The sequence below is a fragment of the Mycotypha africana genome (assembly GCF_025528875.1).
Source record: "Mycotypha africana strain NRRL 2978 chromosome Unknown BDF20scaffold_9, whole genome shotgun sequence".
NCBI classification, from domain to species: domain Eukaryota; kingdom Fungi; phylum Mucoromycota; class Mucoromycetes; order Mucorales; family Mycotyphaceae; genus Mycotypha; species Mycotypha africana.
Genome location: NW_026515733.1, coordinates 1,151,577 through 1,173,907, shown reverse-complemented (window position 1 = coordinate 1,173,907; position 22,331 = coordinate 1,151,577). Strand labels below are relative to the sequence as shown.

At 37.2% G+C, this 22,331-nt stretch overlaps 8 protein-coding genes across 8 annotated transcripts; 3 read left to right on the top strand and 5 right to left on the bottom strand.

The window, feature by feature from the left end:
• The first annotated feature begins 1,428 nt into the window (after nucleotides 1–1,428).
• On the top strand, nucleotides 1,429–3,875 carry BDF20DRAFT_887078 (T-complex protein 1 subunit eta). Its single transcript, XM_053082018.1, has 4 exons — nucleotides 1,429–1,584; nucleotides 1,948–2,208; nucleotides 2,295–2,473; nucleotides 2,548–3,875. Exons 1-4 carry the CDS (start codon nucleotides 1,567–1,569, stop codon nucleotides 3,737–3,739), a joined length of 1,650 nt encoding a protein of 549 aa, XP_052933660.1. The 5' UTR covers nucleotides 1,429–1,566; the 3' UTR covers nucleotides 3,740–3,875.
• A 794-nt stretch (nucleotides 3,876–4,669) lies between these two features.
• BDF20DRAFT_887072 (uncharacterized protein) lies at nucleotides 4,670–7,772 on the top strand. The gene is made up of 4 exons (XM_053082017.1): nucleotides 4,670–4,916; nucleotides 4,988–5,068; nucleotides 5,166–6,247; nucleotides 6,308–7,772. The coding sequence occupies exons 1-4, from the start codon at nucleotides 4,751–4,753 to the stop codon at nucleotides 7,367–7,369; spliced, it is 2,391 nt and encodes a 796-aa protein (XP_052933659.1). The 5' UTR covers nucleotides 4,670–4,750; the 3' UTR covers nucleotides 7,370–7,772.
• An 834-nt stretch (nucleotides 7,773–8,606) lies between these two features.
• On the bottom strand, nucleotides 8,607–9,927 carry BDF20DRAFT_824817 (threonyl-tRNA synthetase; the record flags this gene model as incomplete). The annotated part of the gene is made up of 2 exons (XM_053077923.1): nucleotides 8,607–9,471; nucleotides 9,545–9,927. 2 exons carry the CDS (start codon nucleotides 9,925–9,927, stop codon nucleotides 8,607–8,609), a joined length of 1,248 nt encoding a protein of 415 aa, XP_052933658.1.
• A 349-nt stretch (nucleotides 9,928–10,276) lies between these two features.
• BDF20DRAFT_705528 (uncharacterized protein) lies at nucleotides 10,277–12,727 on the bottom strand. The gene is made up of 8 exons (XM_053076083.1): nucleotides 12,237–12,727; nucleotides 12,137–12,169; nucleotides 11,993–12,064; nucleotides 11,890–11,924; nucleotides 11,405–11,824; nucleotides 11,065–11,329; nucleotides 10,866–11,003; nucleotides 10,277–10,798 (listed from the first exon to the last, which is right to left on the bottom strand). The coding sequence occupies exons 1-8, from the start codon at nucleotides 12,527–12,529 to the stop codon at nucleotides 10,585–10,587; spliced, it is 1,470 nt and encodes a 489-aa protein (XP_052933657.1). The 5' UTR covers nucleotides 12,530–12,727; the 3' UTR covers nucleotides 10,277–10,584.
• Nucleotides 12,728–12,952: 225 nt separating this feature from the next.
• On the bottom strand, nucleotides 12,953–14,653 carry BDF20DRAFT_915641 (tyrosine aminotransferase; the record flags this gene model as incomplete). Its single annotated transcript, XM_053084345.1, has 7 exons — nucleotides 12,953–13,060; nucleotides 13,146–13,328; nucleotides 13,400–13,790; nucleotides 13,857–13,936; nucleotides 14,057–14,283; nucleotides 14,347–14,451; nucleotides 14,518–14,653. 7 exons carry the CDS (start codon nucleotides 14,651–14,653, stop codon nucleotides 12,953–12,955), a joined length of 1,230 nt encoding a protein of 409 aa, XP_052933656.1.
• Nucleotides 14,654–14,829: 176 nt separating this feature from the next.
• On the bottom strand, nucleotides 14,830–17,103 carry BDF20DRAFT_705660 (Homeodomain-like protein). The gene has a single exon (XM_053076084.1). The coding sequence runs from the start codon at nucleotides 16,890–16,892 to the stop codon at nucleotides 15,006–15,008; it is 1,887 nt and encodes a 628-aa protein (XP_052933655.1). The 5' UTR covers nucleotides 16,893–17,103; the 3' UTR covers nucleotides 14,830–15,005.
• A 974-nt stretch (nucleotides 17,104–18,077) lies between these two features.
• On the bottom strand, nucleotides 18,078–18,628 carry BDF20DRAFT_907435 (C2 domain-containing protein; the record flags this gene model as incomplete). The annotated part of the gene is made up of 3 exons (XM_053083382.1): nucleotides 18,078–18,111; nucleotides 18,195–18,542; nucleotides 18,618–18,628. The coding sequence occupies 3 exons, from the start codon at nucleotides 18,626–18,628 to the stop codon at nucleotides 18,078–18,080; spliced, it is 393 nt and encodes a 130-aa protein (XP_052933654.1).
• A 1,024-nt stretch (nucleotides 18,629–19,652) lies between these two features.
• Nucleotides 19,653–21,481, top strand: BDF20DRAFT_825544 (uncharacterized protein; the record flags this gene model as incomplete). Its single annotated transcript, XM_053077986.1, has 9 exons — nucleotides 19,653–19,792; nucleotides 19,881–19,952; nucleotides 20,019–20,090; nucleotides 20,163–20,234; nucleotides 20,301–20,444; nucleotides 20,512–20,583; nucleotides 20,655–20,726; nucleotides 20,941–21,012; nucleotides 21,085–21,481. Coding segments are annotated over 9 exons (1,113 nt in total), but the record flags the coding sequence as incomplete, so codon positions are not given.
• Nucleotides 21,482–22,331: the final 850 nt, after the last annotated feature.

Sequence of the window (22,331 nt, the reverse complement as noted above, 5' to 3'; positions counted from 1 at the left end):
CTCCAAGCAAATTTATGTTACCAGTTTTGATCAATCAATTCACAAATAAAACTGCAATCAAATTAGTCATTTTGTATACGATGGTCCAAGCAATGTTTCATGAAGAGAAGAGAGAAAGGTGGGAATAAAAGTGTAGGGGTTCAATAATCAATAATATGTTAATAAAGTTTTATTAATTGGTGGACTGAATCTTAGGGTATATAAACTCTAAGAAATGGAAGTTACTTGGCCTCTGGTATGTCCTTGTTCGACAGTTGAAAACCTCTGACTTCTTTGAGTCCTGTAGCAATTCGCAACAATCGTGAACGTTAATTGTGTTGGCAAATGGCAAATGTTCTACAGCAGATATTCTTGCAGTTGCTATAAAAAAAACTTTCAATAATTTACTATCAAGAAACATGTCTTTACGACATTACCTCAGGAAGGTTTCCAACTCTTTACAATTGGTTGATAGTCCCGCATAACCAAGCATAATAAGCAAATTTTCTTATTTTGGTTGTACTTTAGTATATTTTGAAAGTTGAATGGTTAGAATCAAAGATAAATTCAGTCCAGTACTTTTTTGCTATGTTATCTGAAAATCGGATTAACACAACAGATAAATGATACTCAAAAAATTAATTTACCAATATACTGTTCTTTTGCAATAAACAGTGAGCGTACGCTGACTTTTCCGCTGTCATTGAGATGTTACGCGTCATCAAATAATAAAATCTCCATCAGACCTTACAGAGTAAATAATCTTTCTACCTCGTCTGAAGAACAATAAAAACACCTATGTTCATAGTCATCGATTTACAACCGTTATCAATATCTAATGATAACTAAACGTCTCATTTTTAATTATTGGTAATTGATAACGGTTATAAGTTGATGACTATGAAGTTAGTGTCTTTATTATTCTTGAGATGAAGAAGAAGAAGAAAAAGAAGAAGAAAGATCAACTGTGGGGACGCATATGCTAATCATTAAGTTCAGTTTCAGATGCTTCACGTTCAGACCTCTATCTTATTATGTACTTATACATAACCTTTACTATAGACGTGGTAGAATGTATTTTCTACCTGGCTGTATGTAAACAATTATTGTAGTTGTCATCTCATGAAACACGTCAGCTACATCCTCTATGAAATTGACCACTTATTTCATGAAACTGATCCAACTCCACCAGGCCCCTCTCTCGGTTTCGACCTACTACAATGGTTGACTCCCAGCCCTCACACTACCACAACTGCTTAATTTCTTTTTTACCCTTATTATCAGAGGGGTTTTCAAGCCATATATAGTTAATCATATAGAAACTTTAGGATCTGCATCGGGTAACTTTTGGTGCTCATTGGGTTCGAAATTATTGTAATAAAGAATTCTCTTTAAACGTATTTTTGAAGGACGGAGAAAAAGTTACAACAAAAGAGCACCTTTTACTCGGAAGAACGAACCAGAACAAATGGGTGACGACGTTTGGCTCGTAAAATTTTCAAGAGCGCTGAAGGTTTTCGATTTTTTCAGTTACTTGACTTGTTTCCCCTATTTCATTTCTCTTTATTTTAACTTATATCAATCATAATGGCACCTCCAATGATGGTAACTTGAACAGCTAGCAGGAAGAGAGGGTTTAATTGTGCAATTTAATGAAGAAGTTGAGAGAAAACAGTAAGCCGATCTATACGCTCTCTCCACTTGATCGACGCGTTTTTTTTTTTTCTTAATTGACGAACATTCCTATGTGGGCCTCTCTTATTTCGACATACGTTTTGCACTCTGAATAGACCGATGTCAATTAGTTGTCAAAGAAAATTTATGTCACACTACATATTGCTTTGTTTATATTAAAGTCTGAATCTCTCTTCTTCATTTTATTGATCAATTCAATGGACCCCTTTTCCTTGAAACAAGAATGACAGACCCATTAGCCCGATTACTAACATCTCGTTCAATTTTATGTAGCAACCTCAAATTATCCTCTTAAAGGAAGGTACTGATACTTCTCAAGGCAAAGGGCAGCTTCTCTCCAACATTAATGCCTGCACAGCCGTTGTGGATACTGTCAAAACTACATTGGGCCCCAGAGGCATGGATAAATTGATGGTTGATAGTAGAGGAGAAGTAACTATCTCGAACGATGGTGCTACTATTATGAAATTATTGGATATTGTTCATCCAGCTGCCAAAACTCTAGTTGATATTGCTCGTTCACAAGATGCTGAGGTATGATAGCAATAAAATTGAGAAAAACAAAAAGAAAAAATGATTAGTATCCAAATCATTAAATGTATTGAATTTTCTCCGGACAGGTTGGAGATGGTACTACAAGTGTTGTTTTACTCGCAGGTGAATTATTGAAGGAAGTAAAGGGCTATATCGAGGAAGGTGTCAGTCCTCATGTAATTATCAAAGGCTACAGAGCCGCTGCTCGTTTAGCTATCAACAAAGTAAAGGAATTGGCAGTTCAGATTGACAAGAATAACGAGACGTAAGCCATATGGAACATGAGCGAATTTTTATATGACAGAAACGAAAGCAGCTAATATAATATTTGCTCAATAGTGAATTCCGTGATTTACTAACGAAATGTGCCGCCACTGCTATGAACTCTAAACTTATTTATTCTCAAAAAGATTTTTTCACTAAAATGGTAGTGGATGCAGTCATGTCTCTCGATCAAGACGCCTTAAATGAGCGTTTGATTGGTATTAAACGTGTACCTGGTGGTGCTATGCAAGACTCTGTGCTCGTCAGGGGCGTTGCATTTAAAAAGACTTTCTCTTATGCTGGTTTTGAACAGCAACCAAAATCCTTCAAAAACCCCAAGATTTTGTGCCTTAACGTTGAATTGGAGCTAAAAGCCGAGAAGGACAACGCTGAAGTGCGTGTCGAACAAGTTTCCGAATATCAAGCTATCGTCGATGCTGAATGGCAAATCATCTATCAAAAATTAGAGGCCATTGTTGCTAGTGGAGCCAAGGTTGTTCTATCTAAATTGCCTATTGGTGATTTAGCCACTCAATATTTCGCTGATCGCAATATTTTCTGTGCAGGCCGTGTGACAAAAGATGATATGGATCGTGTTGTTCAAGCAGTTGGTGGTTCTATTCAATCTACTTGCTCTGATTTGCGCTCTGAACATTTAGGTCAATGTGAGAGCTTCGAAGAGAAACAGGTGGGTGGAGATCGTTTCAACATTTTTGAAGGCTGTCCTCAAGCAAAAACCTGCACCCTGATTCTTCGTGGTGGTGCCGAACAATTCATTGCTGAAGTTGAACGTTCTCTCCATGATGCTATTATGATCGTACGTCGTGCGATTAAGAATAACTTGGTCGTTGCTGGTGGCGGTGCTACAGAAATGGAGCTTTCGAAATATTTACGTGTTCACTCTCGTACAATTGAGGGTAAGCAGCAACTTATTATTGGCGCTTTTGCTAAGGCCTTTGAAATTATTCCTAGACAGCTCTGTGATAATGCTGGTTTTGATGCTACCGATATATTAAACAAACTCAGAATGAAGCATGCTCAGGGCGGTACCTGGTATGGTGTAGATATTAATAACGAAACCATTGCTGACAATTTCGAGGCCTTTGTTTGGGAACCAGCATTAGTAAAGACCAATGCTATTGCAGCTGCTACTGAAGCAGCCTGTCTTATATTATCTGTAGATGAAACCATCAAAAATGCCCAAAGTGAGAAGCCCCAAGCTGGGCCGATGCCTGGTCGTGGAAGAGGAATGATGCCCAGACGATAATATGATAATAAACAGACTGTTTGATTGTATATAAGAAATTTTTCTATGTTTGAAACTTCATGAACATGACATACAAGCTAACTGTGCTGCCTCTGTGCAGTCCTGAAGCCTTTTGATCGTTTTTTTTTTTTTGTTTGAAAATCATCTAGCATTTACGAAAAAAGTGTGCTTATTCCATGTTTGGGTTTTCTAAAAGTAATTGGAGGTTGTTTGGACTGTTTACTCTATTGCCAGCTTTTAAAAAATATGAAAATTGAATTATCAAGCTAAGAGTTATACCATGTAAGATACTCTGTTTACTGATTACATAATTTATAAAAGGCGGGAAAACATGATTGAAATGCTTAGAGTTTCACAATTGCCAAACATATTTCTGATGAAATCATTGTATTAAAATCATGCTTCCAAGCAGCGATCAATGATGGTAATCAAACGCCTCAATAGAGTGCACTATTTTTTCTAATCACGTAGAAGGTGTTTGCTATCATCAATCACTCGTGCTTTAATTGTTTTTTTGAAAGCTTTATTACTAGTAATTGAACGATAGGTTAAAAGACTTTCTCCTTAATAGTTTTGTTTTCTAATGTGCCCTTCCTTGTTATTGTGAACAGTGGAGTGAATTGTGGCCATTGAAAGTGATAGGGTTGAAACAACCATCCATCTGTTCAACCGGAAAAGTCGTCATGTGGCTGCGCTTTGTCGTTTAACAAACACGTTATCAATTTACGCTTTCGAAACCAACGTAACCAGCCTTCCCCACTTCCTTTTTCCTTTGTTTATTGTTAAGATACATCATTGAAGCTCTGTTCCTATTGGTCCCAAATATTACCATTTTCCCAAAGAACTATTTTTACGGACCCTGTTGGACATTGAGCACTGTAGCAGTGATCTTTCGGTAAAACCTTAAGTTTCTTTTTCCTTTCGTCTCTTTATTTATGTTCGTACTTTTCCATCTGTTGCACTTGCTTCCTTCTTTTTTCTCTATGCATCTCCTTCATTTGCAACCTTAGAATGACACGCATCATAAGCAGTACTAACTTACTACCACGATCAGCTTCTTCACCATTGATATACAATAACCCAGGTTTCAATACCTCCATTGTCGACAGTCCTAAATATGAAAAATTAAATCGTGAATGCATTTTGTTTCCGACGTATGCCAGTAGAGATCCGAAAGGCACGTTAAATCACATATTATTATGATGCTTTCGAATTTTTTGATGATAACAGTGCATTCTGCTCAAATAGATCCGTCAAAATGGATCACCAAGGTCAGAGGCTGGGCTTTATCTCACAATTGCTCAACTGCCAAGCAAAAGATGATGATGAGTAAGAAAATCCTTGATATATACTAATATCTACAAATACCTATTTGAATGCTAAAACCCGTGCATTCTTCTATATTTTTATGAATCATAACATTAAGGTATTACAAAAAGTGTCGCTGGTAAATCTTCTGTTGATAGAAAATCATCACTCCTATTTGAACAACGTTTTAAATATTTTCTCGCAACAAATAAGCGATACAAGCCATTTTTGATTCAACCTATCGGCATCACTATTACCGCTAACGATATATCAAAAAGCAATGATATTAATTCTGACAGAGAATCATCAGCGCCATGGAAACGTCAAAACACCAAGGACTCATCAAAAATGGAAGTAGATGAAGATCACTATGAACTTATACCCGGAAATGATGCGTATTACTACACATATACCCCACCAGCTTCCTCTACATCCTCATGTGAAGGAGGAGATGATGATGAAGATGGATTCTGGTTGACGACATCTTTAAGCAATGCTATTAATAAAGACTCTTCTACATTGTCTGCCTTTGTATCACCACACCAAGAAAGGCCGACAAATCCAATCTCGACCGTCCTTGATAGAAATAGCAATAGCCAAATCGATAATCTGCTATTGTCATACCAGCAATCACTACAGCCACTGCCATTAGTAATACAGCATCAGCAAATCACAGATCCTACTATGCTATCTAGCCCTACTACTTTGTCCACTGCTACTTCTGTTGATGAACCCTTAACACCAAAATCTAAAACAAAGATACCCTTTTTTTCAGGAACAGCAAAAAATAATGATGACCAACAGGAAGATGAATCATTTCTGCTTGGTACTGAATTGAAAACACAGGCTTCAGGGTTTCTATCAGGACGTCTAACCATTCCTCATGACAAGATACTCCAATGGGCCCAAGTACATCAACAATGTGACACCCGATTGATATATTTGCAATCAATATGTGTGGATAATTCTCAAAATAACTCCCGTATGACGGCAAAAAAGGGCAGGCAGAACAATAAACTTTTTACGACAAACCACGGTATTGTCAATTTGGTCGAACCCATTGGAATTTCAGTCATTTCAGATATAGATGATACGATCAAGATTACCGAGATCTTATCGGGTGCTCGAACGGTTTTATCAAAAACGTTTTTTGAAACCCCTTTGGATGTACCTGGTATGGCCGATGTATACATGGCTTGGGTAAGCGATGAGATAAATTAAGGTAAAAAGAGGAAAATGCTGACAAACTCATTTTTATAGTATACCCAAGGCGCTGCATTCCATTATGTGTCCAATAGTCCCTTCCAGCTCATGCCTATGTTAGAAAATTTTCTTTCCGATAATCAGTTCCCTCCAGGTTCAGTTCATCTACGAGACGATGGTAAACTAATATCAAGGCTTGTTGAAACACCTGGTCAAGCCAAGCATAATACTATCAAAAAGATTATGATGGACTTTCCTCTACGGCAATTTATACTCATCGGCGATTCGGGTGAGATCGATCTTGAAGTATATACTCGCATCGCCTTAGAACATCCTGAACAAGTGCTGAAAATTTATATTCGTGATGTTACGACACCTAATTTTATCAAGAAGAAAAAAGAGAAGAATAGTCAGACTGCTTCACAACCTCAAAAACAGCCACTCTCAAAAGAATCAAATTCATTGCAGCATGAACAGCAGGCGTCTAGAAAGAATAATAGTAGCATCACTTCTTTACTTCTTAATCAAAGAAGGCGGTTTTCTTCACAGTCCACCCCCACGCCTCTGAGCAGGATTGATGATGCTCCCATGAACAAAACTGATACTAACAACAGCAGTGACAGTAACGATTCGAACAACTCACTTGCATCAAGTAACTACAGCCCTCCGATCTCTACAAGCATAGCTAAAAAAACGGCGAGAAGATTTGGCTCACCACTGAGGTTGCGGAAAGCTGTAGTAAATACTATCACTGAATATGCAATTGAACCTCGACTGACAGGGCATAGAAGCACCAATCAGAGCACAGATTGTCGTACAGAAATCAATGATACCATAGTTACTGCTAGCAATAGTAGTGATTCATATGTAGAAGAAGATGCGTATATGAGGCAACAACAAAATACAAGCGCAGAATTATCAAATGACAAACATCAGAGTAACAAGATCGGAGCTAGCGAAGCATGTAATCAGCTCTTCCAGCGCGTTGAAAAAGCAAAAGCAAAACTATCATCTTACTCAATTGACGTTATCTTATTTGAAGACGCTCAAGTACTACAAAATGATACCAATGTGCAGAGCGCTTTATGGAGTTACTGGGATGTTCAGTATTGCGAGTAAATCTCTTACTTTCATATATTGATTCTATCTCGCTGTACAATATGTACTTTTAAATTATCATTTTTCTTACACTGTATTCAAAATAAAGGCGGACATGATACCCATCTATGATAAATAACAAATCATTAAATATAAACGGCAACACAGTCCTCCTTCATCGCTACAGGTATTAACAGCCCTTCGCTTATTGCAATCGTCATGCTCTGCTTCCTGCAATGGCAATTCCATCAAACTCTGCAATTGCAAGTACAGCATGCAAAAAATGACATCCTTGAAAATGAACCTTTATTAAAGGGAAAGCAAAACAAATCCTTGACTTTATTTGCTTGTTAATGTGCATACAAAGCATCCATTGGATTAGTATTTCCAATGAACAGCCCGTTATTCACTTACACAGTCTGAGACTTTGCATTGGTACTATTTCAATTAGTTTTTTGTCTTATCCTATCGTCATAAGAAAAAAATTATATTGATATAAACATCAACGTCTGTTTGCAATTGTTAATGTCCGGTTATATATAAGCGGTGTAAAAAGTATTGAAAATTGGTTCGGATTGAATAGACATCACACGCTTGGAAAAAGCATTTGAAGGACGTAGATATTCTGATGTAGAAACAGTGGAGTAGCCTTTCACAACGCGACATGAAGCTGCTAGTTCAAAGCTTCATCAGTGATATAAGTTTAAAGGCTATGGTCAATTGAATTGTTTCATTCCTTTTCTTAAAAAAAAAAATAATTAAAACCTAGTAATCTGTAACTACTTAGGTTTTTTTAAATAGAGGCATGCGCTTTAAGCAAGACAATTGTTGGTACATTAACAATAAATCCGATCGAAACGCCTCTCAATTATTTTTATAGGCTTATTTCAATGATAACCCTGCTTTACTAATGCTTTCAATATTAATATATACTTTGCTGGTTAAAGCTTTTATATGAAATTGGATAAGAAGGCTTTATGTATCATTTATAACATTGTTTTCAAGGACGTTAGTATTTAGCAAACCTAAAAGTTTTGTCATCAATTTTTTAGTTACAGAAGCACAGAGCAATTACACACACAGTACGCAAATGCATGACCAAAAATACATTTTAATAACGCTAACGTGTCCCTGTTTGATAGTAGTCATTGTTAAGATGTATGCAATATCTTTAACGAGTGAGCTTAGAGAATTTGGAAACGTATTTCACGGCATTAAACAAGTCAATGTCATTATTAATAGCGTATAGATATTTATTTTATTCTAATTTCGCATTGAGAGATGCAAACATTTCGCGTATCTGCGGAATGGTCATTGTTCCTAATATCTCACCTTGACGTGTTCTAACATTAGCTGTTCCTTCGTCCAGTTCCTTCTGACCAACTACAAAAATAAAATTGTACTGTTGTAACTGTGCTTGTCGAATCATCTTATTCAATCGGTCTCTTGGTGAGGTATCTACATCAACGTAGTAGCGATCTACAGCATTTTGCGTTTCAGTAGCGCTGTTGTTACCCAAAGATAGCGAGTTTGCTACTTTTTTAGCATACTCAGTGTACTGAGTGGCAACAGGAATAACAATGCCCTGCCTTGGACTTAACCAGAAAGGCCATTTACCATGCGTATGTTCAATTAATATAGCCATCATACGCTCGATAGAGCCCAAAACAGCTCGGTGAATGATAACTGGAGTTTGATGTTGATCATTTTCGTCCACATAAGTTAATCCAAATCGTCTTGGTAATTGAAAATCCAGCTGTATAGTTGCTGTTTGATGTGATTTGCCACTGGAGTCTCTCACCATAATATCAATCTTGGGTCCATAAAAAGCTCCGTCACCTTCCTTAACTGTCCAAGGGCGACCTGTTGTATTTAATGCATTTTTCAACGATTCTTCAGCATGATTCCATTCTTCAATTGAGCCGATATAATGTGATTTAGGTCGAGTAGAAAGTGTCAGCTCGTATTTTGGAAACTTGAACGCAGAGTACGCATAATCAACAAAGCTCAGACAATTGGTTATTTCAGAAGCAATATGCTTTTCAGCACAAAAGATATGAGCATCGTCCTGATGGAAACGGCGAACTCTAGTTAAGCCTGACAAAGCGCCAGATGCTTCATTTCTGAATAATGTCGACAGATAATTATAAATACCCTGAGCCTTTACTTTAATATCGCAATTGCCACATACTCTACCTATGCAGTGGACTGAAATCAGCTAACCTTATGGGAAGGTCACGATAGGATTTTGGTGTACTGTCGAAGATTAAACAATGTCCCGGGCAATTCATAGGTTTCAATCCAAAAAGACCTTCATCGATATTATTTTGCTGATCCTGGTCATAGTGGTGTTGACAGCCTTCTTCCTCACGTCCGCTTTTAATCAAAAACATATCATCCTTATAATTTTGCCAATGCCCACTTGTTTCCCATAAATCCTTCTTATACATTAACGGTGTCATAACTTCTTCATATCCATATTTACTATATTGCTTTCGAATGAAGTCTTGTAGTTTATGAACGATACGGGTGCCATGGGGTAGCATAAATATAGACCCAGGGCTGACAGGGTGTATCATAAACAAAGACTGAGCCTTCCCTATTGTTCGATGATCATTTTCGTTCAATTTTGGTACATCTAATATTATAGAATAAATAGCAGACATTAATATATAGTGCTCAGCCTCTTCAAACCGAACGATCAGCATCATAAGTTACCCTTAACTTTTGAATTCAGAACATCAACATTCCCACAAACTGCCGATGTGCATAGCGATCGAGTGGCTGGTCGAAATGTTGACGCTATACCTGTATAATCATGTTAGAACATATTAATTATTCATTTACTAAGTAGTCGTAACACTGTACGCGAGTCAAGTGTCAAACAGTGCTTCAAATGGCGAGAAAACATCAATTTCGCATAGTTTACAACCTTGTCCAACTCAAATTACCCCTCTTTGCCTCTTCAGTCACAAGGGGCGGGTTTGACAATTAGGAACTCAGTGAATCTCCGTTACTTTATGCCGCTGAATACCTCAGGAACAGAAACCAAAAACTGACGGCGTGTTGCAAATAAGCTTGGAGAAAATGAATGGCGAGACTATTTGATTTCCCAATAGCATATTTTATGGACATGTATCATATTAAAATGTCAAAATCAGAAACGGAATAGGTTCAAATTAATTTAAGTGGCTTGTTAAGAGCGATTTTGCAATTACCATGTGGGGTGTGAAGATTTAAAAAAGCATCGTAAAAAATATAGCGGAAAAGTAGATAAACATTAATGCGTTAGGATACGCATTTTTGTTAGTGGCACTAGACACTCCTGACCCATTTGCGGTAGCTCCGTCGCCAGCTGCAGTCTTATTTGTAGGAACTGCTGTATCTTTATATTGACATTCTGTTGTGGTACAAAGACAGGTATTACCGATAGGATCCCACCATTTTGTACTATATAAAAGTAGCCGTTAGTTGGTTTTTCGTAGATTATTTTGCTTAAAAATGATATGCAACTAACTCGCAATTATTAGGAAGAGGATATCTGAAACCAACGGATCCGTTTTGTGCAGCAGTAGCAGGTGCGGGGATATCTAATGTAGGCGCAGTGTTTGGACAGTTGAAGCAAGTATTGAAGGTCGTGGTGCCAAAGTTACAGCTCCAAGTGTAATAGAGATTAGTAATTATTCGCACGAGTGTTATTCCTTCAGGTCACTTACTTGTTTAGAAGGTTATCATCTATATTATTGTTATTATCGTCATCTAGACCGTTGCAAATTTCTTTGGCTATTACAGGTTGCTCACAGCGCATGTAATCTTGCTTTCCCAGCTCAGAAGATTTAACAGGATTTTTCATCCATTGCAGTAACTGTTGGTTAGTAACAAACCAAACATCGGGCCTCTCGGAGAGTTTTTTGATCAACTCTGTTAAACCGTCAAGCTTGGGTGCAGGATCAGGCAATCCTGGATAACCAGTTAAATGTGCTACGTGATAAGCTTTCGTTAATAAGGGGCCTACAATTTTGGTTGAACAAAATTTTTGGGTATATTAGACCGTACTGGGATGGACGTAGATTCCGAAAGGCTGCCTTCCACCATTGTAATGCTTTTCAAAAGCTTCCAAACTCCATTTAGTGACATCTTCTGGCTGACCTGAGATATAGACATCCATCAATTGCGGAGTACTGACATTATCAAAGACTGCATACATAGGTATCTCCCATAGTCCAGGGATCTGAGATTGACTATCATGGCAAATTCCTGTCCAACAGTCATTTGCCATACCATTGTCTAGTGTGTAAGGCCAATAAGCATCGCCTTGTAAGGCACTAGAACTAGAATCGTAAAGAAATCCTTGTTTCTGTAAATTTTTCAATGTTTGTGCTGTATAGTTAAGGAACGGTGCACGAAATCCTTGGATCTTTCCATTAGGGACACCACCATAAGTGTTTAGTATTTGCTTACAACTGGATATTTCCTCTATTCATATAGGAGAACTCGTTAGTTAAAAGTTACCATCAAGCTTGTTAATTCATACTCCTTACTTTCAGATGGTATTCCAACATGAGAGAATGTATGACTAATAAAATAGTGCGTTGTAAATTATCTTGAGTTACAAGTGAGTTTTCGTTTGAAACATGTGCTTACTCTGCAATTTCATTGCCGGACGAATACCACTGTTGAACCAAAGAGAAGTCAGTGTATTGCATGGAAACAAACCTAAAATTATAGAAATTCTGTTAGCAAAAAAAAATTGCTCTAGTTTACTCAATTAAGCGAAATGCCCAATACCATGTGCCTCGGCCAGAGCAACCATTAGGATTTCTATACACAAATTAAATATTAGTATGGGAGAATGCTCTAATTGACAGCGAGACTTTGCTATACATACGTCACGTTGAGCATTCTCTTGGCCGTTTTATATAGCTGTGGTTGGATCGAATCATCAAATGTAATTGTGACAAATTGGGGAGTATCACTGGGAGAGAGTCCGTTGGGTGGATTTTTAGATGCGCACAAACAGTTATTTGCAATTTTACAAGTGTTTGGATCACACGAGTAAGCTGATGAAGCCGTTGACGTAACTGCATTGGGGTGAACATTAAGGCCTTCTGACTGCGCATTAGATTTACCAAGGAATATGTTCAAGGTGGAAATTACAAGCGTGATATAAGAAACTTTCATGGCAAACTACTTTTTGAATTATTTTTCGTTTCGCAAATTCTTCCTCGTTTGAAGCAAAAACGTTTGAAAGAAAAGAGTTGAAAATTGATCTGACCAAGGTGCTATGAACAAGACATGCAAGAAGACTACTCTAATTGAGAACTTTCTATGGATGATCTGCTCCTAAACGATTCTTAAAAAGGGACAGAGTAACCAGCAAGCCGTCTGCTTTTAAGAGGAGGATGTAAACCCTTCTTTTTGGATATTTTCTCCTTGCACCCTCTGTCTTACTAAGAGGTATCAGAGATGATACACATATTGATGCATCTTATCCCCTTTCGCATTTCAGTGTCAATCATCTGTCTGGAGTTCGCTTACTGCTTTTTCAAACTCCTTTTCATGACCTGCCTGTCTCTTAAAATCTAACTTAAAGGAAAATCAATTTTATTTGCGATGTCTAGCACAGAAAGCATTCAATCTATCATAAGCTTCTTCAAGCTGGTTATGGGGTGGCGTGATAACTAATCTAATAAAATTGGGATATTTGAAACACTAAAGATGCAAGTTAGATTACCTGGCAAGAAGACGCTATGTGGAAAGGCTTTAAAGGTTATTTGATTTTTTGAGAAAATATTACCTCTCCTGGAAGACAAACTACGTTTTCCTCATCAAGAAGCTTTGCGCTAAAATCAATACCATCTTGAATGTCCTTGAATTTTTCAATTTCTATGCCTATCATCATGTACATTGCACCTTGAGGATTAACAGGTACTAAGCCATCCACTTGAGTTAGTTTTTCCACGCTGAGCTTTACATTTGCCTAAAGAAGCGATGGACATTATTTTTATATTCTCGTAATGATTTAACGCTCCAATTAGGACTATGCTTTACCTCTAATTGCTTTATGGTTCTTTCATAGAACTCTTTGGGAGTATTGGTTAAAATATCGGGCAAAGCGCCTTGAATGAGAGAATTTGGTCCCAAAATTATCTGAGCAAGTTGGTGGAGACCTGTATGAATTTCCTTGAAGACGCCGTTTCGGTCGTGAATTAGGATCCAGCCAACTCTCCAACCAGGGACCAGCCATTTCTTAGCTAGCCCACCGACAGATAAAATTGGGACAGTAGATGTTAATGTAGCCATAGGAAAGAATTTGTTTCCTTCAAAAACAAGATCACAATAAATTTCATCGGCGATAATAGGAACATGATGCTTTTCGGCAACTGCTAAAATATTCAACAGGTGCTCGCGAGAATAAACTGAACCACAAGGATTTGATGGACTATTTGTGAATATAGTAACAGTCAGAATGCTATCATTTTACAATACATAGGGAGATGAAAATTACTTGTTGATCAAAATGGCACTTGTCTTATCATCAATCAGAGATTCTAAATGTTGAAGATCGGCTTCCCAATTGCGTTCCGGCTATAATATTACCGCACAAACGTACAATATAATGTGGACCATGTCAACAAAAAGGAATACAATATGAGAGTGAGATATACTATTTCACTATAAAGGAAAGTATAAATTCTTCGTACTCACCATGAGATTATAATACTTTGCTTCAACAAAACGAGTAGCAGCTATGGAGCCATATAACGAAAAACCAGGTCGGGGTAAGAGGATATTCTGGCCTTCATTACAAAGAACGTTAATGCACATTTCAAGGGCTCCAGAGCAACCGTTGGTCAGAATAACGTCATTAGGACGAAGGGGAGCTTCAGGAACACTATGAGCTTCTGCGACAGCAGTGCGAGCAGCCAAAGTACCTAAGGGAACAATTATAGTTTTAACAAAAACAATTGCAAGTTTGTCTATTGTTATGAACCTACCATCAGCGGGAGGATAACCGTTTGCTTTTAGACTATCGATTTGTCTAATAACAGCCTCATTTGCGCTTCCATCAATGCTGAAGTTGCCAAAAAGAGTTGGGTCACCTAAATTTTGCCCATATTAGCTGTCAAAAAATATTACATATCCATGGGCATAAATTTTGATATTACCTATGGACAAACTAATCAGAGGCTTTGTTAGATTTGTGTTAATCTTCTGTTTGTCCACAATTTCGCGAATGGGATTGAAAGCTTGTTGAGCTGTTCTTGACGATTGAACTTTCCAGGAAGTACGTTCGGAACTCATTATGTTTGAGGAAGAGTAAAGAATAATTAGAATAATGGATTGAAAGTTACTGTTTTTGAGTCACATACAGTAATGGTATCACATGAATTATTAGCCGCTTCATCTTAACTCCTTTTTACCGTTACTTTACTGAAAATGACAGTGATTAACGTATCAGCTTACTGAAGTTGATACTGTAATTTGTCTTACAATTGAGCAGTAGAGGAGTCATACCATTGCATTGGCAATCAGTAACCTTAAAGAGTAATCATCGATTAACGGCTAAGAAAGGAACAGTAGCCCTTCGTTACAATGAATGAAGCTGTATGACGATTTTTGCAAGATAGTATTTTCCAATCGTTTATTCGAGAAATCACATAAAATTAAGTCCTTTTTTCTTCATATAATAAAACTTCATGCGGCAGGACCACTCCGTACGGCCATTATTCAGTTCTTTAGCAATTTCGGGCCATATATTCTGAAGCTCTCCAACTCCAGATTTGAACTTTTGTACTAGTTCCAATAGTCGCATTTCTTCCTCGGGGCTCCACCTGCCTTTTTTAATAGCAGGATGCAATGAGAAGATCCATCTCTGTTGGCATTGTTTCGGTGTTCTATGCTTCAAAAGTTTCGCTACTTTGGCCCATGAGGATACTATACCTCGCTCATTCTCGTATTTGGCTACTGCTACTTTGAGCGCATTATCCTCTTCTTCCGTCCAAGGTTGTCTCTGTTGATATTGTCTTTCAATTGTACCATCCGTATATTCCTTTTTTTTCTTTTGCCTATACCACCATTGAGCTAGTTGTTGTGTAGTTCTGTTTGGCAAATACGTCATACGTACAGCATTCCAATCGGTATCAAACATTTGTACTCCTTCTACAAGCAATGATATTTCCTTATCTGTAAGAGGACCATAGGAGATGTTATCCGATCTATACTTCACATGAGTATTCCAACGCCGCATGCATTGGGCTTTGTTATGTGTTGGAATAAACTCTGCTATTTTATCCCAATTGCTTGCTCCATGTTTTTCAATTAAAGTCTGTAGTAACTGATCCTCTTCTTCAGTCCAGGCATTTTGTGACGCGTGTTCCTTTGCTATAATATGCGAGTATTTTGCTTTACATTGTTCTACTGTTCGGCCAGAAACTTTATTTGCAATATCAACCCAATCATCTCGATGAATATAATTTTTCTTGTTCATCACTGTTGCGACCGCAGACTGTAGTCTTTCCACTTCGCTGTTGTCCCAAGAACCAGCTTTCTGGTACATTAGACTTTTATTGGAGGTTTCTCGAAGAATAAGATCGGCATCAATCCATTCACAGACTAGTTTAGCCATTCTGGCTCTCCAAGCTGGCCGATTCTCGGACTTCCGTTGCTTGATAAGCTCACCGTATAAAATCTGAAATTCGTGGTCGGTGCCAACAATCGAGTGGAACTTCTTATACAATTGTTTTAGGTCCCTGCCAGATGATAGTTTTGGCAGTACTTCCTTAAAATTCCCTTCATATTTATACAAAAATACCCAAAATAAACGTTCTTCCTCCTCCGACCACTTCTCACGATTTACATCAGGGTCAAGTTTGCTTTTCCACACAGATTGACATTGGTCTGGCGTTTTTCCTGGGATTCCCTCAGCTACCTTTTCCCAGTCTGGACCCAATGTAATTGTCCTCTTTAACAATAAATCCAGCTCATTATCCGTCCATTCCGAGTTCATCTTCAAAATTGTTGAATATCGAGCCCATAGTTGTGTTCTAGTGCGCCCTGGTAAATACTTTTTTGATATATGTGTCCATTGTCGGCCAAATTCCGCGAAGCCTTTGAGTAGAAGATCATCCTCTTCCTTTGTCCATGCTTTCTTATTGCTTGAAACATGCTTTAACGCTTCCAACTGAAACGATATATGGCGCGGTGAACGATGAGGTAGGAAATGTCGGCTAATCAACGTCCACTCTCCTTCTCCAAATTTTTCTATGCCCTTACGAACTAATTCTTTTTCTTCGTGCGTAAATGGCCCGCGGATATAAACTGGATCGAGTTTGCTTTCCCAGCGAGATTTACACTGACTGACAGTTCGGGTTGGGAGACAGTGATTCACAAGTTGCGACCATTTTCTGCCATTCTGTTGAACAAAGTTCTTTAAAATCTCGTCTTCTTGCGTGCTCCACTGTTGTGTACTAGAGGCAAAGCGTTTAACAATGTATAGAAAATTTTGCGATGGTGCACACGGTAAGGAAAACCGTTTAAGCATTCATATAAAGCAAAGTTGAAGCTTTCGTTTGAATCATTAAAAGTAGCCCTGTTCGCTTCACAAGATTGTTTGATATCGGAACCGCTGAATTCAAACCCACCATCATTTTGTAGTTATCTCAGATTTGTTTGCAGATCAGTCATTTACATTTGCTGCATAGGCAATAGTTTTTTTAATTGTGAAATACATAAAAACGCGAAAGAAACACTTGTACTGAATAGTAAACGCAAGTAAAGTAGCTTTGTATTTTAGCTGGCTTCTGATATTTATTCACAAAATTTTACACCCTTTACCTTGATGTTGCAAGAAAAAAAGTTATAAGTATCGCGCTTCGATACTTTGGCCAGAGAAAAGCAAATTAGGAAGGCCATAATTGCTAAAATCCTCTATAGTTTTTAGCGAAAAAAACTATAAATCTTGATTCAGTTTTTAACACGAAGCAATAATTATATTTCTCGTATGATATTATACTTTAGAATGGTTCTATGTTCAGCACAGTTGGTGGTGAGGTCGGCCACAAAGCAAATCTTTCCACTAACACTAAAATATGCTAGAAGGTCTATAGAATGGTTGTTTGCAGTTTAAATCTATACAAAAATTCTCTATGTCAATTAATATATTACTTTCCGCGATGCTTCTACCTTATTCAATGTTTTCAAAATGGTATCATCGTAATCTACGTCTTTTGATGTAAATGTACAAGTGCTATCTTAATTCTAAAATCTTAGTAACGTGTCTAGTATTTGAATATGTGTCTAACCCGTGCTTTATAAATTATGAAAGATAAAGAATTCCACAAGAACAACAAGCATATTTTGTTCGCTTATTGTTCTCATGTTATGAAAAGTCAAACAAAGAATCAAAGAAACAGACAAAGTAGAGAAGGTCAAATAACTAGACAAAACATTTGTTTTTGTGTGGTTAGCAAATGAGAAAAAAGGACCAGGTGGGCAACAGGCCAGTTAAAAAAACACAGATTGAGAATACAGGCACAGTTTTTTTCTTGATTTTTTATGCTTTGGAATTGAGCTTTCTATTACTTTGATAAAGCCGCCTCAAGTTAAAAATTCTGGTCTAAATATCAAAAGTGCAATCCTATAATTATTAGCACATCATTTTGGCACAGGATGTATTTGGTGAAACATAAACTTAAGTTGCAGACGAAGAATAATACGATCTCACTACTCAAGCATTTAGAACATCCCAAGCATCTGCATATCTGTATGAATAGAACAATTTTACAGTCAGTAAACAGATATATCATTTATAGGGGGTTGGTTTAGTCATAGAGAGATAAAGTACCTTTTCACATCACCAATATGCTCCTCAACAATGCCAAATTTCAAGCATAACTCACCGGACACATTATTCTTTTCACTTCTTTTTGCAAGTTGGAAGTAGGCCTCAAGGTTATTAGGGTCTTTGTAGTTTCGAGGAACACCGTCTGAGATACCGCCGTTGTTTCTGTCAAATATATTTTTGAAAGGTATGTTCACTTCGCCTAGAAAATCTCTACCGAATGTATCTTTATCCCAGACTGTGAATGATAGTAGAGTAGGTGTATTTTTTGGAGATACTTTAATATCGAAATGAGTATTCCAAGCTGGGTTTAAGGTTTGTTTTATCGACTTTGTCTTATATTTTTTATGACTTTGTGATATTTGTTTCTATATATAATTAAATTTGTGGTTTAAGCGTTAAGATAGATCAAATATATGTACCTACTTCACTCTCATGACAACGTAAGGATCAGAATAGCCTGATTTGTCGCTAATAGTTGCAAAAAATGAATGAAAGGCGATTTGTATGAAGTGCTCCTTCAGACACATCTACCGAGTATGCTTACGCTGCTGCAAGATTCCTCGCATTGAGAATTCCAATGCGTACTGTTATTTCTGACATAATGCGGGGTATAATCCAGGTACTGCAATTTTTTCAAGAAAGAAGTAGAGCAAACAAAACAATAAATCTCTAAATTTAAAAATAGCATCCGCTAACTTTGCGTTCCTTACCATCTAATTTGCGGCGTTTGAAGTAGTCGTCCTTTGACATTCGGAATTTACGCCATTGACACAGTTCGCAGTGTTTGACAAGTGCTATAGCTTAAGTCATACATTGAAAGGCACAAGCTGAGAAAATGCAAAATTGGTTTCATCCATGAATGATGAAGTAAATCATTTCGTCAAAGTGCCATTGTTTGATATAGTGAAAATGGGAGGAAAGTCGGTACAAGGATGAGCAGCCATCAAATCATACCACGTGGAGTTCACTCTTACAGTTACAGGCTAGAGTTTTTGATGCCCAATTTGAGTCCTTCAAAAAGCAGCAGATCAATAGAATCTTTACTACGCCCTTATTTCCTCTCTATATATACGTAACTGTTTATATCTCTCCCTCCTCCCATTTTTTTTTTCTTTTTTCTTCATCTCTTTTGATTGCTATTTTCATTTTTTTGTAAAGAAAATGAAAGCCAAACATAGCATTTTAATATGGCTTTTCATATCAGCGACTACCGTCGGAGGTAACTTTGTTGCAACATGCTATTTCAATGACAAACATTCATCATATTATGCCTACTAAGCTCGGCGATTTGTTTCTTTAGCTCAAACTGACAATTTACATAGCGTCGATTTGTCTGATATACTCGCAGATGTGTTTGATGATGATGAGTCAAACTTACCATTGCCAACAACTTCATTTGCCCTCGAAAATATAGACACGGTACAAGGAAACTCCTCTGGAACTGTAGTTCATCTCGAATGTCAGGCTTTGAAGCATTGGTTTGAATCATTAAATGGCAAGTCATGGATTAATTATGGTGGTTGGGACTTAATGGATATGTCAAGTTGCTGCACCTGGTATAACGTCTACTGTAACAATCTGGGTCAAATTATAAAAATGTAAGTGGATCATCCATGCATTGCCACTTTTTGCTCTCTGTTTGGTGGACCTTGTTTCTTAATCTATTCTATCTACAATACTCTTTAGCGACCTGGCATCAAATAATGTTACAGGACAACTGCCTAATAATCTAAACCAATTAACAGAACTGCAAACATTGTAAGCCCTATGCGCCGACAGCTTACATTTTCTGAAAACGGTATAGAAATTTAATATTTGCTTTAGGGATTTGAGTAATAACAGTATCTCCGGAAACCTGCCAGATTCAATCAATTCACTTGTTAATTTGAAAATAATGTATTAATCAATCTTTTTCGATTGCAACGGTCGTAAAAAGTAAAGACTAACATGCGGAATCCGCTTTGATAGAAACCTTGACCACAATACTCTAGTTGGACATCTTCCTGCTGGCTTTGGCAATTATATGAATTTGACATCAATGTAAGGTTTGGATATTTTCTATTTATGTTTTAAACGTGGCTGTGGCAAACCGTTCTCTTACAATAGACACATGAGATACAACTTCTTCACGGGAACAATCCCACCGACGTGGGCCAACCTAAAATTGCTACAGTCAGTATATTTAACTAATAATAGCCTTAACGGATTATTTCCAACAGTGATTCTTGAAATGTCTTCTCTGTCAGAACTGTAAGAAATTGAATTGGGGCAGAATACAGTAGACTTTAGAGTTTATTCATTTTGATTTTTTCCAAAGTTATTTAGATCATAATTCATTCCACGGTGCCTTGCCTGCGAACATAGGGGATGCCTCAAATCTCGCAATACTGTAATATAATTTGTAATGACGGTACACGCATATCCAGCATGATTTAACCGTATTCATTTATGTGTCAATAGTAATTTGAGGAACAATCATCTCCATGGCAGTATTCCTATATCAATCGGCAATATGACAAAGTTGCAGTCACTGTAAAATTTAGCTTGTAGCAAAGTGTTATTCATGTTTGTTACTGACACCATAGTCATTATTACTACGTTAATAGCATCATTTCTCACCAGAACTTAAATGGTTCAATTCCAGAACAACTCTACTCTTTACAAAGCCTGGAGATTCTGTAAGCCAAAAGAATCAGAAGGTATGGTGTCACAATATTTTCCAAGGCTTATATTCTTTTTATTTTAGTGATCTCTCAAACAATAAACTAAAAGGTGGGATTTCTCAAAAATTGGGTAGCCTGACAAATTTGAAGAGATTGTATGTGTTTATGCACATAATTAGTGGGTTTTGTCAAGGTGAATTTGTACTAACAATTGCAGTTTTATACAGGAATCTGGGCCATAACTTCTTCACAGGACCTATTCCCACTCAAATTGAACAGCTTACTAAACTGGAATCATTAACTCTCAATTATAACTCTTTGAATGGCCAGTTCCCTTCATCTACGGCACCTCCTGCTCTAGGTTATTGTTACATGACACCAAATCAATTTCAAACATGTCCTGAGAAAACTATCATTGCCAATCCTGATAGTCTTGCATATCAATGCACAGTAGACTGTCCAACAAACGTTACTAATACACAAAAGACAAGCAATGCTCTTTCAACCTATTACACACTCTCTTATAACTTGATGTCAACGCCTGTAATATTCGTATTCATTTTATGCTGGTTCTTTAACATAACCTTGACAGCCTTTTTACATAAAATTATATCCGTGGTATGAACACTCAATATACAAGCTGTGTAGCATGGTATTGAAGCATTCTGTACATTGTATATAATCCGCCCTAAATTTTGGACTTTTCATTGTTTGCATTTGACCAAAGACGTTGTAGCTTATAATTTCTTGCAATAACTCGAAATAAAAAAGAAGCAATCGCCTTAATCAAGGTATGTTGATCCGTAGCGAACTGGCTACAGATTATTGTTTTAATCTAAAGCCGATTGCTTACTGTAACAGCCTTTCTGAATGTTGCCATTAGCAATTAAACACTTTGTGGTGAGGCAAGGCGATTTAGATACTAAAAAATCTTTCAGATTGTTCAAGAACCTCGCGGAACAACAAATGAATAGGAAAGTGTAGTCCGTCATCCTCTGGCTGACAGAATCCTAAGATTGCTAAGCATAAAGCGCTTAATGAAAAGGTGTCTGGTTAAGAGACGATTGCGATTGTTGTACCAAGTCATAGAGTCTACTTTGGTTTTCCTAGACAGCAAGCAATTCTTAAATGCGCTGTATAAGTATGATCAAGTAATAACATCAGAGATAAGTGTTCCGAGAGAGATAACAGAAAAATAGCATCCATTATTGCCTTACAAAGCACAGCGAAGAGCAAGTGAAGTAAATCAGCGGCCACATCATTTCGAAGATACAGCCAATATATCTAGACATTGTTAAAGCTTATGGAAGTCGATTAAGACAAGAAAAAAAGCCGGATCATACATAGCAAAGTTTCTTTATTTAGAATGCTGAGATTGTACCTTGTAAAACAAGGAACGGGGAACTCACAGGTGTTAAACTATGGACACAACTGAGCTATCATTTTCAAAGGAGGATACAGAATTATAGTATCA

Bases quoted from the DNA above. Each gene is read 5' to 3' on its own strand.
- BDF20DRAFT_887078 (XM_053082018.1), top strand. The intron at 2,209-2,294 runs GTATGATAGCAA...TTCTCCGGACAG, and splicing joins CTCGTTCACAAGATGCTGAG to GTTGGAGATGGTACTACAAG. The intron at 2,474-2,547 runs GTAAGCCATATG...TTTGCTCAATAG, and splicing joins ATTGACAAGAATAACGAGAC to TGAATTCCGTGATTTACTAA.
- BDF20DRAFT_887072 (XM_053082017.1), top strand. From the start codon at position 4,751: ATGACACGCATCATAAGCAGTACTAACTTACTACCACGATCAGCTTCT. The intron at 4,917-4,987 runs GCACGTTAAATC...CTGCTCAAATAG, and splicing joins TGCCAGTAGAGATCCGAAAG to ATCCGTCAAAATGGATCACC. The intron at 5,069-5,165 runs GTAAGAAAATCC...CATAACATTAAG, and splicing joins CAAGCAAAAGATGATGATGA to GTATTACAAAAAGTGTCGCT.
- BDF20DRAFT_705528 (XM_053076083.1), bottom strand. From the start codon at position 12,529: ATGAAAGTTTCTTATATCACGCTTGTAATTTCCACCTTGAACATATTC. The intron at 12,170-12,236 runs GTATGTATAGCA...ATTTGTGTATAG, and splicing joins AAGAGAATGCTCAACGTGAC to AAATCCTAATGGTTGCTCTG. The intron at 10,799-10,865 runs GTTAGTTGCATA...ACTTTTATATAG, and splicing joins CCTCTTCCTAATAATTGCGA to TACAAAATGGTGGGATCCTA.
- BDF20DRAFT_705660 (XM_053076084.1), bottom strand. From the start codon at position 16,892: ATGCTTAAACGGTTTTCCTTACCGTGTGCACCATCGCAAAATTTTCTA.